The following is a 19,143-nucleotide window of genomic DNA, read 5'->3' on the forward strand; positions in this document are numbered from 1 at the left end:
AAACAAAGTCCGAGGTCAGAGGCAGGCGGCAAAGAAGCAAGGTCCGTAAACGAATTTCGAAGTCAGAGGCAGGCGGCAAATAGGCAAAGCAGACCTTGAAAAACACCTTTACACTTGGAACTAGACAAACTAGTGACCATGAGTTGCTCAGGCATCTTCCTATGCTAGGAAGCGCCTTCAAATACCTTCTGCAATCCAGCCATAGGCTGGTGAGACAGAGGGCGTGAACGTGCTGTCTCACAAGTGACGAGAGACACACCCATGCAAGCCCTAACAGTACAGGTCTCCAGTAGGAAGTAAACTCTGGCATTTAGCACAGATGCAATAGTTAAGCTACCTGATGCCCACACTTGTCAGTACGGCACATGGCAGCAGGAGGGAAAGAGGGAGCCCGTGTCCGCGGGTAGGGGCAGCAGCGACGGTACGGACCGCTGGGCTAACAATGTTTTAGGATTCATCCAATTGTTAAATAAGCATGGAAATAGTGAACATCCCTTTCTCTCCTAGTGAAAGCAAGATAAATTATTCTCCTGTTGTTGTGTCCCATTTTCTTCTGCAAGGGACATCAGGAATTTCAAAAGTTGGAAGGAAGTCAGAACATTAGAGTCAGAAAAATATTTAGGAATTAATCATCTCGAACTTTTAAACTCATATTATTCATGATTTGTTATTTGAAACAATTAAATATCATTTCCCAAAAACATTTTAAGGGGGAGAAATCATTCCTTGTTGGCAAACAAAACTTCTAATGAGTCTATACATTTAAAATATAGAGGAGCTGTACAAAAAAAAAACTACCAGAGAATAGTTACTGGCGAAATGTGTGTTGGGGTGTGCGGTTCTCCTGAAGTGAACACTTAATATGGGTAAAGTTATGCATGGTACATGTCCTCTCTTACTTTAACTGCAGAGCATAATAGTGTAAATTCACCTTTAGGCAGCAGATAAGTACTGCTGGGCCCCCTTAGACACCAATATCTAGCTGTGACAGCCCCCTCTCCTGGATCTAAAATGATGTATGGTATGACATATCTCGATGATGTCACCTTGATAATAGCATTTAGTCTAGCTTCTTTCTATTATCTTGGAGTCCAGAAACTAACAACTACATGTGGTACCAATAACATAGTTGGAATAAAGCCATCACATTACATGTAATCATTTCAAGTTATTGTTTGTAAAACCATTGAGTAAATTACAAACTCTTGCATATTTTGTGGTAAAATGATCTGGCAAAAATTAGAGAAAAATGTAGTTAGTCTTGGAATGTGTATACGATGCACGATTTAAGATTTATACAAGGAGAAGCACATCCCAAAAGTAAGCAGAAGAAAGGGGTTGCTATTTGTGAAGGAATCAAAAGCTGCACCATAGCCTACCCCAGTGGAACTGTGTCCTGTATGTACCATAGTTAGTCCTGGAGATTCTCAGAAGCATAAATCATTATGATCAGAATGTGAAAAAATGACTATTGTCCTGGAATTTCCTTTACTGAGAACATCACAGGACATAAATGAAATGCTAATGATCACTTCTGTCTTTAAAGACTGGGATAAATGACCACTAAATTATCATTTTTAGGTATGAATCATGAAGTGAGTCAAGCTATAGTTTAAATTATACATATTTTCTCTATTCTGTAATGTGATGTGAAAAAAATGTAACTGCACCTCAAATTACATTTTCAGGTTTGGGTAGAATTACCTCTGAGCTAACGAGCCCCCATTTTCCACCTTCATCCCTCTAGGTTGATTTTGAATGCATTGATATTTTGATATAGGTATGTCAGGTCAGTGCATTCGTAAAAAAATTCAGTTGAGTTCCTGTTGACACCACAGGGTTTTATGGTGACAACTCTGCTCTTGAAAGGGGTTGTCCACTTTACACAAACATTTTTTGTTAAAAAGACCCACAGCGAATAAATTATTCAGAGGGTGTCTCAGTGCCTGTTGCCAATGATCAGCTGTAGTCTGTAGGACAACAAGTATTACAGTTTCACTGCAGGTAAAATGAAGCATTACACACTTACCAGTTGTAAATAAATGTTATGTCTATTTAATGTATGGACATGTTGGGGCCTCCAGACTTAGAGATGATTTTTGTATCCACTTTCTAATCTTACTAATAGATGAGGTTTCTGAATGAAGGACCTCCATCTTTTACAGGGGTCTTTTAAAATTCAAGAGTGTGGAGAAATAGAAATGGACTGTATATCCACATGTCATGCATTGATCTATTGCATCTCAGTGGCATTTATGAACTGTACACAAGGCACTTAGTATACGTAAAATGCATGGGTCCACTCACCATGTCAATGTGGCCTGCATGGTTGCTGTGTCTGTGGATTTTTGGGGCCCAATGCCAAGGGGCTTAGCCTGACAGTAGGGTTGCTGTTGGAATGCTAGGTCTTGCCACCTGCGGGTGCTGTGTTGTGGTGGGATGGTCACCATATGGCACTGTGCCAAATCAGAGTAGGAACCCACTTGAAAAAAGCCACCAAGACATGTTGTGTAGGCTTATGCATTTTGATTAAAAAAAAACTATACAAAATGCCCAGTATACAGTTATAAATTATGCATAGAAGCAATAGAGCAATGCATTGCATGTGGATGTGAGATCAATGCTCTCTTTTTCCATTTTGTCTTTTAAAATTCAGCTGCTTCCAGCAACCTGCCAAACAGCGTATTTAATTTTACTGGAGGGGGAGAGGTAGAGAATTGCCCACCTAGAAATAATCACTGCATGCAAAATTTAATGTTACATGACAGCTATTCAGATGTAATACAAGGATGGCTTGAGTCTACCAGAATGGGAGACACTCAAACAGAACAATTCTCCATTCTGGCTCATAGAGGGAGTCCCTTGTGGGGGACCCTCTGATGTAAAGACGAATAGGGGTTATCTTCAATAGACAACCACTTTATGTCAGAATTCACTAATTGGCTCCTGGAAATGACCTTTCTAGATAACCCCTTAACTTTGTTACATGAATCTGGCAATAGTAAAAAAAAAAAAGAGGTATTCTCCCATGTCTCACTGCTGTCTCACTCCCCCCACATTAGAAAATGGTAGCTGTTGAGTTCTACTAAGCCAGAAACTGGATTATTGGTTTTAGTTGGAGTCTTTTTAACCACATTCCTTAATGAGCTATTTTAGCTTCAAATCCAAAGCCTACAATGAAGTGTTCAGCCAGAGTGGCTATAATGGAATTTGCTGTGTGAGGTTCATAGTACAAATTACAGCTGTATGCATACAAAAGGGGATCAGCACTCCATAAAACCAGCATATTTTTTACTGTTTTGACATTTTTGGCAGCAGAATACTACAAGTCTAATCCTATTAGTTGTTGTTTGTTCATATTTGCAGATGGTAGCCATATAAACTATATCTTGGATTAGATTATCAGTGGTAACAGTGGATGTAAAAAGTTCAGGACAAAAGTTTCAGCAGAAGTAGTCGTACATTCCTCTTTATTTATTTGAGTTGCAGGATAAATATTATTCTGGACAGTGGTTTCAATAAAAACTGAGGCTGAATCGTGTGTGTTTGAACATTTTTACTTGAAATGTTCTTGGCTGGGCATATTCATTCTGAAAACTTACTGGGTTAGGCAGAACAATATTTCTTCAGCTTAACAGGAGTCTGTCACGGAGAGCCGGCGGCGCACTCTCCTTTCGCAGCGCCACCGGCATTCTACGCGCATAGCGGAGCGAGGATACGGGCAGCGTTCTCGTCTCCATGGGGACCAGGGGGCGGGGAGGATCCAGCCGCGCATGCCTCCTCTGCGTGGCCGGCGTCTTCCGTCCCCTAGACAACAAGCAGCAGGAGAGCTGAGCGCCTATGATGATTGGTGCTCGGCTATATTGGGCTGTGTTATGCGAGTCACGTTTTACTTTCTATTACTTTGGCATTATTGTACTTCATTTGGTCTTTCTACCTTCACCAGCATTCCTATTGTTACCTAGCTATTGTGTTTGGACCTCGGCTTTGTTTTCTGACCTCGACCTTGTTACCTCCTTTTGTGTTGACCTTGCTATTGTGTTTTCCCTTGCGTACCTGCGTTACCTCCTGGCTTTGACCTTTGCTTCCCTGACTCTGTTACGTATTACTTTAGCACTCTTTAGGCCCCTGCATGTATCTAAGCGGTCCACTGCCAAGTTGTATGCCGTCAGTTAGGACGGGCCGTGCAAGTAGGCAGGGACAGAGGTGCGGGTGGAGATCGGGGTTACACTAACAGAGTCAGCCACACTTCCGATATAAACTGCAAAGAAAAATTGGGCGTCAGTCAGCACATCCAGTGCGCAGTTGCGCGTTGCCATGGCTGAAGGCACGCAAGCAAAAAATATATACAATGCAACAGCATTACTTTGGCATTATTGTACTTTATTTGGTTTGCAGAGTGCTGTTGCATTGTATATTTTTCTTGCTTGCGTGCTTTCAGCCATGGCAATTGGCACCTGCGCACTGGATGTGCTGACTGACCCCCAATTTTTCTTTGCAGTTTGTATCGGAGGTGTGGCTGACTCTGTTGGTCGTGCACTCCTGATAACCTGTCTGCCCCATAGGCTGATTTTAATTAGTGTAGCTATAAAGCTGTAGCCTGCTCTCCCTGTATGTATTGGAGGCCATTTGGCACAGGATAGGTGGAATACAGAGTGGGCTCAGCATGCTAGTGGGACCTGCATTCCCTGAACAAAATAGAGGCCAGTGAGGCACCAAAAAGGTATTATATAGTGTGGGTTCAGCATGCATGAAGAGCCTGCATCCCCGGAATATAATGGAGGCCATCATGGCACCATAAGAGGTATAATACAATGTGGGCTCGGCATGCATATGGAACCTTCATTCCCTGAATGTAATGGAGGCCAGTATGGCTCCAGTTAATGTGATATTTAGTGTAAGGTTCCCGTCTTACTGAGATCGCCTTGAAGTTTGGCAGACGGGCCCAAATAATTTTGTACAAAATATATTTGCCAAGCATCTCAAATTTATTAGTGTAGCATTAGCACCAGAATACTTTCTATTACTTTGGCATTATTGTACTTCATTTGGTTTGCAGAGTGCTGTTGCATTGTTGTTTTTTTTTGCTTGTGTGCTTTCAGCCATGGCAACGCGCACCTGCGCACTGGATGTGCTGACTGACCCCCAATTTTTCTTTATAGTCTAAACATAGAAGATTGTTAGCACGTGGCCTTAGTACTTATACCATACTTGTTTAGTACTTGGCCAATGACTTAATGTTTTTCTAACATATCTATGAATTTATAGATGTTTATTAAGAGTCTAATATAATTAACATTATTTATTTATTACATTGTAAGCAGCATTTAATTTTTATGTTTTAGTTCTCTATTTCACATAATGAATGTTTTGTAATTTGAATGCACCCTAGCTGAACATCTGTATGGAGGTGTTGTGAATTGTTTGAATATATATCTTTATACATCATTTGCATTTCATAAAAAATAAAAATAAATAACATTTTTTTATTTAAAATGTCTAACAGTTTTTCCTCTACAGCTTTCCCTTTTAGTGCATCTACAGACTGCTGCTTTCTGCTTCACAGTAAATCTGTTAGAGAGCGGCTCTAATGGCTAAATTTGTAGCCCTAATCTCTAAATTCCTGACAGCTCATATACACTCATTTAAGCTAACTAGAAACTGATAATTAGATAATTAGTTTTATGAATTGCTCAAAAATACACATGAGGGCTAAAGATCGGTCAGGGAGATTCACTGAGAAGGGGGAGACAAGATCCAATGTCTGCTAATGCACCGAAAGTAAAAGCTGTAGAATAATAACTGTTGAAAATGTTTAGTAAAGACCAATTGAAAAAAAAATTACTTTTTATCCAAAAATGAGTGGAAATTAAAAATAATAAAATTGCCCTGAAAGGTGTCCATAGCCTTTAAATCAGTGTTCAACCAAATAATTCAGTATGTTTTTTGCGAATGTGAATAAAATATAATATCATCTGCTCGCAGTAGCTAATCCTGTTGTCATAGCTGATGGGTACATATGGTCAACATTAAGGCTGTATTACACAACCCAACAGACGATTGTCAGGAGGGAAGTGTTCCCTCGCGGCAATTGCCTGCTCGCTAGTGGAGGAGACTGTTATTACATGCAGTGATCTCTTCCGCAGCATGGGAAGGAGCGATCGTTATGCCGTTGCTCGTCTCCATGCTGAATAGTGGTTTGCGAGTGGAAGATTGTTATTAGACAGAACAATCTGCCATCAGCAAACAATAATTTTTTAACATGTCAAAAGATTTTGATTGCCCGATAATCGACTAGCGTTTGCTCGTTCAATGGGCAATCAGTGGCAGTATTACACTGCCAGATGATCACTAACGAGTGTTCATACGAATGCTCGTTCGTGATTATCTGCTGAAAAATTGGGCAGTCATTCTCTCAACTGCAATGGTTGTTGATCTGCTACTTTCCTCCTTCCATTAACCTTACGTTGCCTCCCCATATCACTTTTAATACACAAGTTTATATAGTACTAGTACCACCAATACTGCTTGTCTCTATAGCAGTTGCTAGCCAGCTATCAGTTCGGTTTGCACTTAATTCCTTGCATTTACTGGTGATTCCTTGAAGGAAATCTGTCACCATGATTCTGGGCTGTTAACTGCAGTAATGCATAAGTAATACTGCAGATAAGGAGTCCAGATCTCTACTTTTTATTTTCCTACTGTCCCTTGTTCCTCCACTGTCAGTACTCAAAGTTAGGCTGAAATGCACAGTCCATATATTAGGCGTATTTCTGGCAAAGATTGTGGCAAAAAGATGCTTTGCACTGCAATCTGCAACTTTTCCTTGCTCACGCCAAGTTAAAAAGTGGGTGTGGTCTGGGCGGGGAAGGGGAGGCGCCAGCAGGCCCATCTCATTTACCATTTTCTATACCTGTTTTAGGTGTAGAAAATGGTCTAAATGTAAGATAGCAAGGCAGCAGGCTTACATGTAGAAGCTGTGGTGGATCCACTGAAGTTATGAGAGGCTGGAGCTTCTTCATAACTTTGGCGCCCTCCACCGTCAGTGCAGGGCTTTATTAAGGCCGATGTCTAAAACGCCAGTCTTAATAAATGTGCCCCAATGTATCTCAGCACAGCCTTAAATGCTGACAACAAGGGCACGGGCGCAGTAGGAAAATTTTAAATGGTAACCTGGACTCCTTATCTGCAGTATTACTCATGTGTTACTTCAGATAACAATCCATGATCCTGGGGACAGATTCTTAATAAACGTTACATGATAGTATTTTTTTTGGCTTATAGGTTTTCAGTTTATTTTAATAGAAATTTGCTTTGAGAAATGACTCTGGTAATGCAACCTTCTTTGGCACTTATACCTTTTACATATCACAATTTATCTACTGGAATTAGAATTATTCTTTACTGGGCTGTCAGAGATTACTCCAAACTGAGAAATATCCTGTGTGAAGTCACACTATTATTTATGGAGAGGATTATGTCTCATGCTAGCTTCGCCAAGTTTTCTGCAGAATCTGCACTATGTAATGTGACAGATTTATTTTAATCATGTGATCTGGCAGTTTATGGTAAAATATAAAAAGATTTGAGGACTTGCTAATTTATTTGACGATGTGATGTGATAAATAAATGATTGTATTTCAAATAGGTTTGCCAACTATTTAAAGAGGATCTGTCACCACTCCTGATATGTCTGTTTTACTAAATAATTTTATTCCTCGTGTGAAAAGGAGTCTGGAGAGCGTCCCACTTTTTATAACTCTACTTTGTTTTGTTCCTCATTTATTGCTACTTCTTATTAATACAGGTACAACTGGATGTTGAGAGAGAGAAATATGCTTTTTGTAGACACTCCATTTTGGCTATGTGATGTACTGTAGGTCCTTCCAATAAAGCGACCCTCCAGTTCAAGGGGGAAACAAATCACATTAACTGAGAAATGAACATAAAACCTGGTGCCATCTTTTCAGCTGCAGATCAGCCACTTCCCAGGCTCCTCTTCTGTCATTCAAGATGGCCGTACCACTTCTCAGACTGCCTGATGCATACATTGCAATTAGTAGTCCAAGACACTTCCTGCTGCCCTGGGATTTGCTGGCACTGCTCACGTGAACGGTGCTGGCCAATCTGAGGGCAGGGCTGGACAAGTAGGAAGTGTCTTGGACTACCAAATGCACCGTGTGAATCAAGAAATCTGAGAAGTGGTGCGGCCATCTTGTATGGTAGAAGAGGAGCCCAGAAATTGGTGGATCTGCAGCTGAAAAGATGAAAAGGACACTATGTAAGTCTTCTGTTCACCAGTTAATGTGCCTTTTTTTTCTTGAACTAAGCGTTGCTTTAGGTTGACAATGTCTTTTGTATTTCAGACAAGCCTTTTAATTGCAGATCTATATGGTATTAAATGTGTGACAACTAATGGTGGCTATTGCTCTTTCAGGATCTTTCATACAAGGATCGACACTGGCATGAAGCCTGCTTTCACTGCTTCCAGTGCAAGCGCTCACTGGTGGACAAGCCATTTGCTGCCAAGGATGAACATCTCATCTGTACTGAATGTTACTCTAATGAATATTCTTCCAAGTGCAATGAATGCAAGAAAACTATCATGCCAGGTTGGTGGATGTTGGGAGTCATTTTTTATTCAGATTCTGATTTGGAAAAGGCATTCTGCAAAATACTGAATGCCAAGAATTTTAGCCTTCTATGCTAGAACGTTCTAACCAGTGGCATACATAGAGAAGTAAGGGCCCCATAGCAAGGATCAAACCAGGCCCCCCACACAGGGCTGAAGAGTTTCCGCCTAAACCCCTTTCAGTGACCCTTGGCCCTTTTTCCACTGCCTCATTTGCCAAAAGTTGTTCCTTTAGAGCAGGGATGCTCAACCTGCGGCCCTCCAACTGTTGCAAAACTACAACTCCCAGCATGCCCTTCTGTAGACTGATAGCTGTGGGCTGTCGGGGAATGATGGGAGTTGTAGTTTTCCAACAGCTGGAGGGCCGCAGGTTGAGCATGCCTGCTTTAGAGGGTAGAGTTCTGACTAAGTTTTCACCCCAGTAGAAGAGGGGATGATCCAAACTGGGCTCACTCTTGCCCTGGGCCCCATAGCACTCACATGGTCTGCCACTATGGTAGTTACGCCCCTGGTTTTAACCCTCATTTTCTATCATCATTTTCAGAGTTCTGTTTTCATGTGCCTAATATGTTTGGTAAAGGATAACCATAAATATTAGAATTGGTTTAGTCCCTTGACTTTGTATATTTTGCTTAGGTTGTGCACTCTTTGGGGGACACATCTAAAAAGTGGAGGGGTTGACCACAACAGTTTGAAAATGAAATAAGCAGACCTATTAGCTGCTATGGGCAGCTCCTACACCGCTGTGGTCACAAACATTGGAAACAATTCATACTGTCTGTAAGGGCCACTATAATAGAGTTATATTCCTGGCAGTCAGGATCTAACTGTTATAAACTCTTTTTATTGACACACAGGAACACGCAAGATGGAATATAAGGGAAACAGCTGGCACGAGACTTGCTTTATCTGTGCGCGATGCCAGCAGCCTATAGGTACAAAGAGCTTCATCCCCAAAGAGAACCAGAACTTTTGTGTGCCATGTTATGAAAAGCAGTTTGCAATGCATTGCATTCAGTGTAAAAAGGTAGGAGATCAATATAACAGAACAGTGAGATTTCATCTTTCACTTTTATCGGTACCTTAAAAAGTGCATGTGACAGGAGTTTTACAGAACAAAATGACATGCTATGGGAAAAAAATCACATGAATTTAGGACTTTTTTAAATTAGGCGATACAATGTACACCGAAATCCTAACAGAGCCAAAGATTCACTAATATACTGTACTGAAATAGGTTCCTCTTTCAAGAACAGTAATTGCGATGACACTTTTATCGGCTGTCAGGATGCGTTTTTGTAAAAAAAATTAAAATATTTTTGTTTTTACTATTTTATTTTCACTTTGTTGTTATTAGTTTTTAAACTATGTTTCCCCCATATGTTTATAAGAGGAAATTGACCCACATATATCAACAGTGGCATCATATAAACCAACATTAAATGCTAATTTATTGACATCTCTAAACACATGACCTATATGATAATATGCATTGCCATTTACTCTTACAATGGCTACAACAACTCCACTTTTTCAGTGGCATACAAATGCAATTTTTTTCTTTTCTGACTTTTTTGCAAGACACATTTAATGTCTCTAAATGCTAGATGAGTTTCATTGACGCTTGCTGGAACGCAATGTATAGATTGGTCAGGAAGGAAGAGACCTCCGCAACCTTCCCAGGTAGCCACTAGCTCTGCAGTGACATTTATGCGCGCACACACATGCGCTGCTGCAGCCAATAACTTCTGTATGGACACATGCACCACTGCAGCCAATGACTGTAACACATGCACCACTGCAGCGGCACGTGACCCAGCAAGTATAGATCTCTTGACAGGTAGTGCTGGCTGGGTTGTAGGTTTTTGGGTGGGAAATGAAATAAAAAATAAAAAAACCTGTACAACTCCTCTTAGGTCTGATGTCAGCAGTGTATTCTGTTCTATTCAAGGCCATCACTACAGGAGGTGTCACCTATCGGGATCAGCCCTGGCATAAGGAGTGCTTTATCTGTACTGGCTGCAAGAAACCATTGTCTGGGCAAAGATTTACTTCCCGGGATGAATTTGCCTATTGCCTGAACTGCTTCTGCAACTTATATGCCAAGAAATGTGCTGGATGCACCAGTCCCATAAGTGGTACACATGTTTTGCTTTATTTTACTTGATAAAATCGATATGATGTAACAATAGGGCTGCAATACATGGAATATAGGCAATGTATTATATTCAGGAAGATGAAGCTTTAAAACATAGCATTAACCATGAAAAATATAAAAATATAGCAGGAAAAAGTAAAATGTTAAAAGTGGCTTTCCACTTAAATACTTTTATGGTTTATCCAGGGGCGTAGCTATAGAGGGTGCAGAGGTAGCAGTCGCTACCGGGCCCAGGAGCCTGAGGGGCCCAAAGACCCATGTGCCACATAAGAAGACACTGGTATTATGGAAAGTGCATGATGGTCAAGTTACACCTCTGGCTGCAGGGAAGGGGTTAGATCAAGAATTTGGCATGAGGGGGGTTGGGGGTGCCATATCTATTTTTTTATTTTTGCCTCCCTGGTCACAAAGCACTGAGGGAAGGGGGGTCCAAGCTGAAATCTTGCACCAGGGCCCATGAGCCTTTAGCTACGCCCCTGGGTTTATCTGTTGAGTATGCTGATAACGGGGACTTCAGAGTCCCCTGCATCATTTAAAATATGTGGTAAAATGCAGTATATTAAGCGTTAGGGTCACTCACTGAGCACAGAGCAATACATTCCTTGGACAGTACAACAGTTAGCTGAAGCACTACTGTATGCATTACTGCTATGCTACAAAGAAATCTAAAACTGCACAGTTAAAATGTCTGGATGTAGCAGCTGCTTCCTGAGCTCCTACAGCTGTACTGCACATGTGGTTCCACAGAAACATTTTTATGACCATCTTGAAAACCCATCCCCCACACTATTGCATTAAAACCTATAGTGTGATGGCTGCAGATTAAACAGTTATCTATTAGTCCTGTGTGACCAAGGCTGACTTGGAAAATCCCTTTTTGTTAGCATGATGATAAGCTAATCACAGGTTGTCATCACCAACGATTAACTATAATCTGAGGTGGAAACCTGGAACCCTTAAAGGGTGTTTCCAGGCTTAGAAACCTTTTTAATTTTTTAATTAGGCCTAGGACCGTAAAAGTAAAAAAAATCCACCCAATCAGCTCCATTCCGACACATAGACTCCTTCCTGAAATCTTACCAGTCCCCGGAATGTAAACTCCTAGACAGGGTCACATGCTACAGTCATTCATTGGCCTCAGCGGTGATGTGTCCCTAAACAGCACGTGACCAAGTAGCTAAGACCAGGGAATGACTTCAGCAGGGCACAGACCCTGGCCAGACTACACATGCCAAGGATTGGAAAGATTGCTGAATGGAAAGTGTACCTAAACGGTATTGTTTCCGATAAATCAATAGTACACATGAGGATAAGAAGCTTTGTAATTTATTGTATGACAGAAAAATGACTTTCTCCACCTATCAGCCACTTCTTCTCCTCTCTCCACCACTTACACTGATCACCAACTCTAATTTACTGAAATAATCTGTACACAAAAGCTTGATTTTGTAAGAAATCGGATTAAAAAACTGCTGCCTATAGAAGTCTATGGAGAGGGGATAAGGAGAAGGAAAATGAGCAGCTCAAGAGTGAGACAGAGAAACACAAAGAGATGTGGCTGAAGCCTCTAATCATGTGTTTTATTTTACCTAATTGCTGGGTCTAGTAAGTTATATATCTCACCTTAGTGCTGAATTCACAGCTACACTGCTCAGTACTTATGTATAACGTCCTCTATGCTGCTGCTTCTGAGTGTGCTTCAAAGAGATAGGGGAGCATAATGTCACACTTCGGTGTGGGAGGGAAACACCACACCGAGCATAGGAAGGAAGGTGGGGGGGACAGGGAATCAGGCCTGAGAACTAGGAAAGGAAAATGGACACCTCCTAGTGAAAACCCTAGACCAAAATCCTGACTGACTACCAGTATGAACAGACCCCAAAGGTAGGTGAGTTCATACGCAGGAATACCTAGAGTCCTATCAAGCCCTATAGGACCCTGGTACTAATGGCAGGGATGAGACTACCTGTTCCTCCAAAAGGAAGGAGAACAGGAGTCTCCTTCAGGCCCAATACAAATAATAAGGAAATTCAACACACAGAACCCATACAAAATACAAAAGGGAAAGGAAAGACTCAACTTCAGAGGAGCAATGGAAGCACCAGGAACTCAGCCGAGATCCAAACACAATCTATCCAAAGGTCCAAACAGAAGCTATAAACCGCACAGCATTGTGGGAGAAGCAACTATAAATAGAGAAGGTTAAATGACCCTAAAGCCCCTTTCACACGGGTGAGAATTCCGCGCGGGTGCAATGCGTGAGGTGAACGCATTGCACCCGCACTGAATCCGGACCAATTCACCGCAATGGGGCTGTTCAGATGACCAGTGATTTTCACGCATCACTTGTGCGTTGTGTGAAAATAGCAGCATGTTCCATATTCTGTTTTTCACGCAACGCAGGCCCCATAAAAATTAATGGGTCTGCGTAAAATTCGCAACCATCCGCAAGCAAGTGCGGATGCGATGCGATTTTCATGCATGGTTGCTAGGAGATGATAGGGATGAAAGCAACCCTGGACCCCATTAAAGTGTATTCACTGTATTATTTTCCCTTATAACATGGTTATAAGGTAAAATAATAGCATTCTTAATACAGAATGCTTATTAAAATGTGGATTGAGGGGTTAAAAAATAAAAAAATATAACTCACCTTATCCAATTGATCGCGCAGCTGGCATTGTCTTCTTGCTTCTTCTTTCAGCACCTGAAAAAGGACCTTTGATGACGAAATCTTCTATCTTCATTCAGCAGGACCTGCGGTGACGTCAGCGCAGGTCCTGCTGAATGAAGATAGAAGATTTCTATCTTCATTCAGCAGGACCTGCGCTGACGTCACCGCGCTCACCATGTGATTACGTCATCAAAGGTCCTTTTGCAGGTTCTAAAAGAAGAAGCAAGAAGACGATGCCAGCTGCGTGATCAATTGAATAAGGTGAGTTAATTTTTATTTATTTTTAACCCCTCAATCCACATTTTAGTAAGCATTCTGTATTAAGAATGCTATTATTTTCCCTTATAACCATGTTATAAGGGAAAATAATAAAATTAATAGAACACCTAAACCAAACCCGAACTTCAGTGAAGAAGTCCGGGTTCGGGTCTGGGTACCACATTCAGTTTTTTCTCACGCACGTGCAAAACGCATTGCACTCGCGTGGAAAAAAACTGAAAACTGACTGCAATTGCGTGCCTACTCGCGCGGGTTTTCCCGCAATGCACATGCGACGCATCCGAAGCAAATCCGGAACGCCCGTATGACAGAGGCCTAATAGCCACACCTGGGGAAAGAAGGTGTGGCAAGCACCAGAAACACAGACGTCATTTGATCTAAAAGGAAAACATGTCAGATCAAACCACGTGTTGCCAGTCTCACCGATCTTCTGCCACCTGTCACGGGAACATCCGTGACACATGATCTCCTCCTCTCTGGGTGCTGTCTATGGGAAACATCATAGCAGCTAGTCTGTGCTCACTCTGGAGCTGAATACAAGTCATGTAATGGTAAGCAGCAGAGCTACCCTTCATGCACACACAGATACATAAATAAAAAAGGAAACTAAAACAAGGAATTACCAAATTAAAAACTAAAGAAGGAAGGTATATGGAAGAAGATAAAGAACTAGCTGACTGCCTCAATGAATACTTCTGTTCGGTTTTTACAAAGGAAAATGAAGGAGAAGGACCTCAGTTGGGAAAGAAGACTAATGAATCTTTTGACGCATGTGTCTTTACAGAGGAAGAGGTTCTAAGTCAACTGTCTAAAATTAATACAAATAAGTCACAGGGGCCTGATGGGATACACCCAAAGCTATTAAAAGAGCTCAGCGGTGAACTAGCAAAACCATTAACAGATTTATTTAACCAATCACTGGCAACAGGAGTCATCCCAGAAGATTGGAAATTAGCAAATGTTGTGCCCATTCACAAGAAAGGTAGTAGGGAGGAATCAGGCAATTATAGGCCAGTAAGCCTGACATCAATAGTGGGGAAATTAATGGAAACCATACTTAAGGAGAGGATTGTGGACCATCTAAAATCCCATGTATTGAAAGATGAAAAACAGCATGGGTTTACTTCAGGGAGATCATGTCAAACTAATCTTATTGATTTTTTTGATTGGGTGACTAAAATAATAGATGGAGGAGGTGCAGTAGACATCGCTTATCTAGACTTTAGTAAGGCTTTTGATACTGTCCCACATAGAAGGCTTATCAATAAAGTGCAGTCATTGGGCTTGGACTCCCATATTGTTGAATGGATTAGGCAGTGGCTGAGGGGCAGGCAACAGAGGGTTGTAGTCAATGGAGTATATTCAGACCAAGGTCTTGTTACCAGCGGGGTACCTCAGGGATCTGTTCTGGGACCCATATTGTTTAATATCTTTGTCAGCGAAATTGCAGAAGGCCTCAATGGTAAGGTGTGTCTTTTTGCGGATGACACAAAGATTTGTAACAGGGTTGATGTTCCTGGAGGAATACACCAAATGGAAAAGGACTTAGGAAAACTAGAGGAATGGTCAAAAATCTGGCAACTAAAATTTAATGTTGATAAGTGCAAGATAATGCACCTGGGGTGTAAAAACCCAAGGGCAGAATATAAAATCAGTGATACAGTCCTAACCTCAGTATCTGAGGAAAGGGATTTAGGGGTCATTATTTCAGAAGACTTAAAGGTAGGCAGACAATGTCATAGAGCAGCAGGAAATGCTAGCAGAATGCTTGGGTGTATAGGGAGAGGCATTACCAGTAGAAAGAGGGAGGTGCTCATGCCGCTCTACAGAGCACTAGTGAGACCTCATTTGGAGTATTGTGCGCAGTACTGGAGACCATATCTCCAGAAGGATATTGATACTTTGGAGAGAGTTCAGAGAAGAGCTACTAAACTGGTGCATGAATTTCAGGATAAAACTTACCAGGAAAGATTAAAGGACCTTAACATGTATAGCTTGGAAGAAAGACGAGACAAGGGGGATATGATAGAAACTTTTTAATACATAAAGGGAATCAACAAGGTAAAAGAGGAAAGAATATTTAAAAGAAGAAAAACTGCTACAAGAGGACATAGTTTTAAATTAGAGGGGCAAAGGTTTAAAAGTAATATCAGGAAGTATTACTTTACTGAGAGAGTAGTGGATGCATGGAATAGCCTTCCTGCAGAAGTGGCAGCTGCAAATACAGTGAAGGGGTTTAAGCATGCATGGGATAGGCATAAGGCCATCCTTCATATAAGATAAAGCCAGGGGCTATCCATAGTATTTAGTATATTGGGCAGACTAGATGGGCCAAATGGTTCTTATCTGCCGACACATTCTATGTTTCTATGTTTCTATGACAGCTTATTCTGAAAATTCATCTGAAGTTCACCTTTAGGCAAGCTAGCATTACAGTTAGTTCAGCATTACTGTCACCAAAATCAATTGTCTATATAGCAAAAGCACATGCCCAAGACCAAGAGAACCTTTTTTCCACTTCTCTGGCTAATAGATGAGGTCTTGAATGGAAAACCTTTTCAGCCAAACATAGGAATGGAGGCAAAAAAAGGAGACGTTTAGGCCTCATGCACACGACTGTTGTTCTGGTCCCGCATTCGAGCCGCAGTTTTCAATTCAATGGGGCCGCAAAAGATGCGGACAGCACTTCGTGTGCTGTCCACATCCGTTGCTCTGTTTTGTGGCCCCGCCCAAAAAATATAACATGTCCTATTCTTGTCCGTTTTGCGGACAAGAATAGGCATTTCTACAATGGGCCGCCTGTTCCATTCCGCAAATTGCGGAAGGCACAGGGGCGGCTTCCGTGTTTTGCGGATCCGCAATTTGCGGACCGCAAAAAACGGAACGGTCGTGTACATGAGGCCTTAGACTGATATGTCGATCTGAACAATAATCAGATTCTATAATTGTGCATATTGTGTATTAATTTTTGTAATAATGGTTTATATCTGTGATCTCTTTCATTTACCAGGGCTTGGAGGAACGAAATATATATCTTTTGAGGAACGTCAATGGCACAGTGATTGCTTTAACTGTAAGAAGTGTGCAATTTCTTTGGTGGGTCGTGGCTTTCTTACAGAAAGAGATGAGATCTTGTGTCCTGAATGTGGAAAGGATATATAAAAGAAATGTGGAAATGACAGAGAAAAAGCATAAAACTAATAAATCAACAATAAGGGATCATGCACACTAACGTATTTTCTTTCCGTGTCCGTTACGTTTTTTTTCGGACCGTATGCAGAACCATTAATTTTAATGGGTCCGCAAAAAAACAGAAAGGTACTCCGTGTGCATTCTGTTTCCGTATGTCTGTCTTTCCGTTCCGCAAAAAAATAGAACATGTCCTATTATTGTCCGCATTACGGACAAGATAGTACTGTTCTATCAGGGGCCAGCTGTTCCGTTCCGCAAAATACGGAATGCACACGGACATCATCTGTATTTTTTGCAGATCCGTTTTTTGCGGACCACCAAATAAATACGGTCGTCTGCATGAGCCTTAACATATATGTCTCAACAAATATGTGCAAATCGAGTGCCGTCCTCTATTAAGCAAAAATAGGCCGGAAATCATCCGGACAATGGAAAACAAACGTCCATTTTTTTTAAACAGTCGTCTGAATGTAACCTTACAGCTTTCAGGGATGACATTTGGGGCTTTGTAACCAATTACTAGTTTTCCATAGATTTATGGACTCAAGTTACAATGCTTTGAACATGCAACGGTTGCCTCGGAACCAAGTAACACTCTAACTTGAAGAACCACTGTATTCAATGATAGTCTTTGAAACTTGTTTTTCTTGTGGCACCAGGTTTCTACTGTAACAGTTACAATCGGTCTGACATTGTACCTTGACAAAACAACTGCAACCGGGACATTGCTGGAATAACGATGACATAAATTATTACGGGGGAAAAAAAAAAAGTTATTCCGCTTAGAGCCATTTTTCAAAATAAAGCTCTGTTCACATCACCAAAATGTGCCTTCTCCCAGGGGTTCTGGTATTTTTGACAGGAAGAGCATTGCAGTCTGCAACAATTGTCATCTAAAATATTAAACGCTCAACAGAAACCTGGAAAACCACATTTTCGCTCAATGGGGTCTATTACTATTCATTTGCATCAGTTTCAAAACAAATCTACCAGAGCTATCATGGCTCAGTTATAAATGGAAGCAATAGTGCTAAGGTGAACAGAGGCCTACACACAACAGCTCTTGATTTTTATTTTATTTTTACTTTGCCCAGTAGAGCAGATAAATCTTATCCTGTTCTTTGGAAGATCTAATAAAACTTTGATCTCTTAAAGGTGTTTTCAGATCTTTAAAATGTGCAAATTAATAAAATGCAGTAGGGTTAGTAATTTACTGATATACAGCCAGTAGCTGAGAGGGTTCTGTAATCCAGCCTCGCCTGCTGTGACATGACCATGCTCCTGGTGTTTATCTCATGTTTGTGGGACATCCCATACATCTCCCCCTCCCTGAAGTACTGGATGTGACACATCTCATACTTCTTCTTTCCCTTTTATCTCCATTTTCCCCTAGGCTGTCCCCTCCCTGTTTCTTGAGGGGTGTGTTCCACCCCGATGCTGCGGCTGACTGCATGTGACCAAGTCAGGCCCACCCGTGGTAGCCAATGGCTGCACAATTTTGTGGCCATGTCCTAAAAGAGGTGTGTGCAGGCAGCTGTAGATAGAGGAAATGCTTATCAGAGGAATCATGGGAACTGTTGTCATTTATATTGGTAATCCCATTCCCACAATTTAACCCTTGTCCTGAAAACTATAGTACACAGAGATGGGAAAGATATAAAAATAATGACTCCTGAGCCATGCTGGCATCACCCGGTGAACAGTCAGACTCATATACTATAGGTCATGGTCTATATTTCTATAAGCTTGGCAAACCCTTTAAGTTCCCATCACACAGTGTGTTTTGATCAGATATTTGGAGCATGCAATTTGAATCATAGCAAGTTTCAGGTGTTTCCACACTCAATAAAATGCCAAACATATAATAAAAATAAAACCTATAAAGTCTATCTGTGTAGGTTTTAAATGTGCCACTGCCAAAAGGTTTTTGATTAGAAAATTGATGGAGTCCATATGTGAATGAGGTTTATTGGGGTTTTCCCAAATAGAATACTCCCTATCCATACACTTTGTTAGGGCATTTGGACATCACACGGGTGGGTCCATTGATCCAGACTGGCCCAGCAGAGCCGAGAGCTAGTGCAAAGAGCTTAGCCAGCTCTGGAGGACTTTCAATCGTACGGGTGCCATTTAATACCGCAGCAGCTGCAAGATAAATGTGTGATCACAGCGGATGGCCAAGCAGTTTCAACTGCCAGACCCTTGGCA

The 19,143-nt window shown here is 41.3% G+C and overlaps 1 protein-coding gene across 2 annotated transcripts in view; it reads left to right on the forward strand.

The window, feature by feature from the left end:
- Positions 1-17,054, forward strand: part of FHL2 (four and a half LIM domains 2) — an 84,522-nt gene extending 67,468 nt beyond the window's left edge. For both annotated transcript variants that reach the window (XM_040425011.1, XM_040425012.1), the window contains exons 3-6: positions 8,438-8,612; positions 9,490-9,659; positions 10,584-10,770; positions 16,754-17,054. In XM_040425011.1, the coding sequence (XP_040280945.1) occupies positions 8,438-8,612; positions 9,490-9,659; positions 10,584-10,770; positions 16,754-16,905 (684 nt within the window). In that variant the 3' untranslated portion in view covers positions 16,906-17,054. The remainder of the gene's footprint in view (positions 1-8,437; positions 8,613-9,489; positions 9,660-10,583; positions 10,771-16,753) is intronic.
- The last annotated feature ends 2,089 nt before the right edge of the window (positions 17,055-19,143 follow it).

Source organism: Bufo bufo, chromosome 3 (assembly GCF_905171765.1).
Source record: "Bufo bufo chromosome 3, aBufBuf1.1, whole genome shotgun sequence".
In the NCBI taxonomy this organism is placed as follows: domain Eukaryota; kingdom Metazoa; phylum Chordata; class Amphibia; order Anura; family Bufonidae; genus Bufo; species Bufo bufo.